This window comes from Triticum aestivum, chromosome 2B (assembly GCF_018294505.1).
Source record: "Triticum aestivum cultivar Chinese Spring chromosome 2B, IWGSC CS RefSeq v2.1, whole genome shotgun sequence".
Lineage (NCBI taxonomy): Eukaryota > Viridiplantae > Streptophyta > Magnoliopsida > Poales > Poaceae > Triticum > Triticum aestivum.
The window spans coordinates 469,747,392-469,750,570 of record NC_057798.1 but is presented as its reverse complement, the minus strand read 5'-3'; the positions used below and the strand labels follow the sequence as shown (position 1 = coordinate 469,750,570).

The 3,179-nt window shown below is 45.2% G+C and overlaps 1 protein-coding gene across 2 annotated transcripts; it reads left to right on the top strand.

The window, feature by feature from the left end:
- Nucleotides 1-731: 731 nt before the first annotated feature.
- On the top strand, nucleotides 732-2,918 carry LOC123045503 (glutathione S-transferase TCHQD). Of its 2 annotated transcripts, XM_044468581.1 has the most exons (4): nucleotides 732-979; nucleotides 1,779-1,847; nucleotides 1,929-1,989; nucleotides 2,090-2,918. In XM_044468581.1, exons 2-4 carry the CDS (start codon nucleotides 1,781-1,783, stop codon nucleotides 2,676-2,678), a joined length of 717 nt encoding a protein of 238 aa, XP_044324516.1. In that variant the 5' UTR covers nucleotides 732-979; nucleotides 1,779-1,780; the 3' UTR covers nucleotides 2,679-2,918. The 2 variants fall into 2 exon arrangements, with proteins under 2 accessions (XP_044324516.1, XP_044324515.1); XM_044468580.1 differs by having other exon boundaries at nucleotides 1,779-1,989.
- The last annotated feature ends 261 nt before the right edge of the window (nucleotides 2,919-3,179 follow it).

Genomic DNA, 3,179 nt, shown 5'->3' with positions numbered 1-3,179 from the left:
GCTGGGCCTGCTACACATTGCAGATAAAATACTCCCTCTGTCCGTAAATACTTGTCATCAAAATGAATAAAAGGGGATGTATCTAGATGTATATTAGTTCTAGATACATCCCTTTTTATCCATTTTGATGACAAGTATTTTCAGACGGAGGGTGTATTTGTCGAAGCTAATAGTATTTGCTAATGTGGGGGTTTGATCTCAACACGTCATCTACTGTCTGAAATCCTTCATGCATATAAACTATTCCCACGTGATCCAACCCGCACGGGATGACACCCCAGTCGATGGATCTGGACTGGTCGAAGTCAGACCACAACCCGCCATGCCGGAGACGGCCGAAGATCGCTGGAGGGGAGCTTGGGTGGTGGAGGGGAGCGGCTAGGGTTTGATCCGGCGAGCGGATGGGAAGGAATATATATGGGCTGGATATGAGGGGTGCCGGTCAGTCCGGACGTTTGAGATCCTTTGAGGCGTCTGTCTGGATCAAAATTCTGTGACTGGTCAGTGACTTGACCGTCCGTCTGGATGTTTGAGACGGACCTTGGATGTCTGGTTGTAGATGCTCTAATGTATGATACTCCACACTATAAAAAGCGCATGCTTACATTTAAATCCAGTAGACAACTAGACATGATACATTTTGTGTGAATTCGTGGGGCATCATGCCCGGGTGCACGCAGCACGGATCTCTGGATAATCAAACCCCAGTAACCGATCGACCAGAACACGGTGGCAAGAGCGCGTCGACTGGGCATGCAAAGGAAAGGAGAGTGACAGAGGGACAAACAAAGTTGTGAGGACAGCCTGAAATATGGAGTAGTTCACTTCAGACGTTCCGGCAAGGACGAGAACCAACAACAGCACCCCCACTTCCCAACCGTCTCCTCGTCGAGAAGAATCTTTCGGGAAGCCTCTCCGGTCTCCCATCCTCCCCCCGCCGTCGCCGTCGCCGTCGCCTCCGCCCGCGACTCCTCACCAGGTGAGTCCCTTCTCTCTTCGCCGCCGTTTGTTGGTTCTTCTTCTTCTTCTGCTCCTTTTGGCTGGGTGTATGCGTGAGATCAGCCGATTGACTTCTGAGTGGAACTCACCGGACTGGGCGTTAGATTTGGTTGTCTATTTTTGTGGTTCCGTAGAAGTACTTTTGGACTAAAGGCGAGATTCTGGACAAAACCCCCCTTTTCCCCAATTTAAAAGCACCTGCAAGAGTGTGTTGATCCTGAATCCATGAACCCGGAAGATTGGAGGTCAATATATCTTGCACTGGAACGCGATTTGTTCCGGGTAATATCTAATTGAGGCGAACTCGACTGGTCCTTGTACTTAGAATTTGTAGTGAGATGCAGACGTTATGATCAGTATCTGTAGTAGTATCGTCTACTGAATGAATGAACATTAAAATACATGCACAGATGAAATGATCAATCCGTTGTTTTCTGACACTGAATATTGTGTGTCGTTAATTACTCGCATAGTTTTCGTTATGTAACTATCTGAAAATACGCCCACTGCTCAGTTTCAAAGGAGATTAGGAGACTAACCACCTTTGCTCCCATCTATTCCCAGAGACTACTTAGTTTGAACGAACTTCCCATTTTTCCATCACAGTCCCTTATTCACACTGCAACTTAGTTTGAACGAACTTTCCATTTTTCCATCACAGTCCCTTATTCACACTGCAACTTAGTTTGAGCGAGCTGCCCATTTCCCATCATAGTCCATTCACACTGCAAGACCGACGAGGGACACTAATCACATGTTTTTTTTTGCTGCTAATGTAGCAATGCAACTGTATCACCATCCGTATTCACTGGACAGTCAGAAGGTGCGGATAGCCCTGGAAGAGAAGGGTATTGACTACACATCATATCATGTCAATCCACTAACAGGGAAAAACATGAATGTGACCTTCTTCCGAATGAACCCTTCAGCGAAGCTCCCTGTCTTCCAAAATGGCGCTCATGTCATTTTCCGCGCCATCGATATCATTCAGTACGTTCTTTCATTCACCTTTGGAATGGCTCAAACTTAGACACATTCGATACTGCTGACCAAACAGCAATATTCATTTATCTCCTCTATATTTTCATAGGTACATAGACAGACTCGCGGTGCACTTAAGCGGCGAAATCCAGCCTGTGAATACCGAGGTTCTCCAGTGGATGCAGAAAGTTGATGGTTGGAATCCTAAGATGTTCACACTAACTCACACCCCACTAAAGTACCGTGCATTTGTCTCCAAGTTCATACGCCGGGTGCTGATTGCTCGGATGGCTGAAGCCCCAGATTTAGCTAGCATGTACCATGTCAAGCTCCGTGATGGTTATGAGACCGAAGACAGACTGAAGGACCCCGAGACTATGCGGCAAAGTGAGGAAGAGCTGAGCAAACTCCTGGATGATGTTGAGGCACAGCTTAACAAGACCAAATATCTCGCTGGCGATGAATTCTCACCGGCTGATTCGATGTTCATTCCCATTCTTGCACGAATAGCCCTTCTTGATCTGCATGAGGAATACATCAGTAGCAGGCCCAGGGTCCTAGAGTACCACACATTGGTCAAGCAGAGGCCAAGCTACAAGGTTGTAATTGGGAAGTACTTCAATGGGTGGAAGAAGTACCATACTCTCTTCAGGACCTCGTTCTTCCTTTGTGTTCGAACCTTGTTCCGAAAATACTAAGTGGTTCAGCGTGTTGCGTAGACGATCCATGCTGAACCAATGTGTAGAGTGAGTTTAGGCTGAATATATGACCAGTATACCATCATGTGTTTTTCCTCCAAGGCCAGGCTGATGGTTCCTGAGAGTTTTGTTTTCTATAGACCTGTCTGCTCCAATGTCGCTGTTTAGAGCTTACAGAATCTAGATGTTGAATTACTTACAGAATAATAGGCCTATATATATACAGTTTGGGTTTTCTTATACGATGTGTCTCTGTTCATGGACAAATATTATTTCTATCATCTGTTCTAGCGCGCCTCATATCTAAAGTATCTTGTGTACTGTCACTGCAATCTTCTTTTTCATTTGATTTTACGTTTTTCAAGTTTGTTAGAGAGCTTAGTCTCTTCAATTTCATATTATTTCTAACTCATAGCTTCTGATTGCAAATTAAGTTATGAATTGAAATTTGTTTACTCATATTTTTCTCATAGCTTAATTTTTCTGACGTCGGCGTGTGTG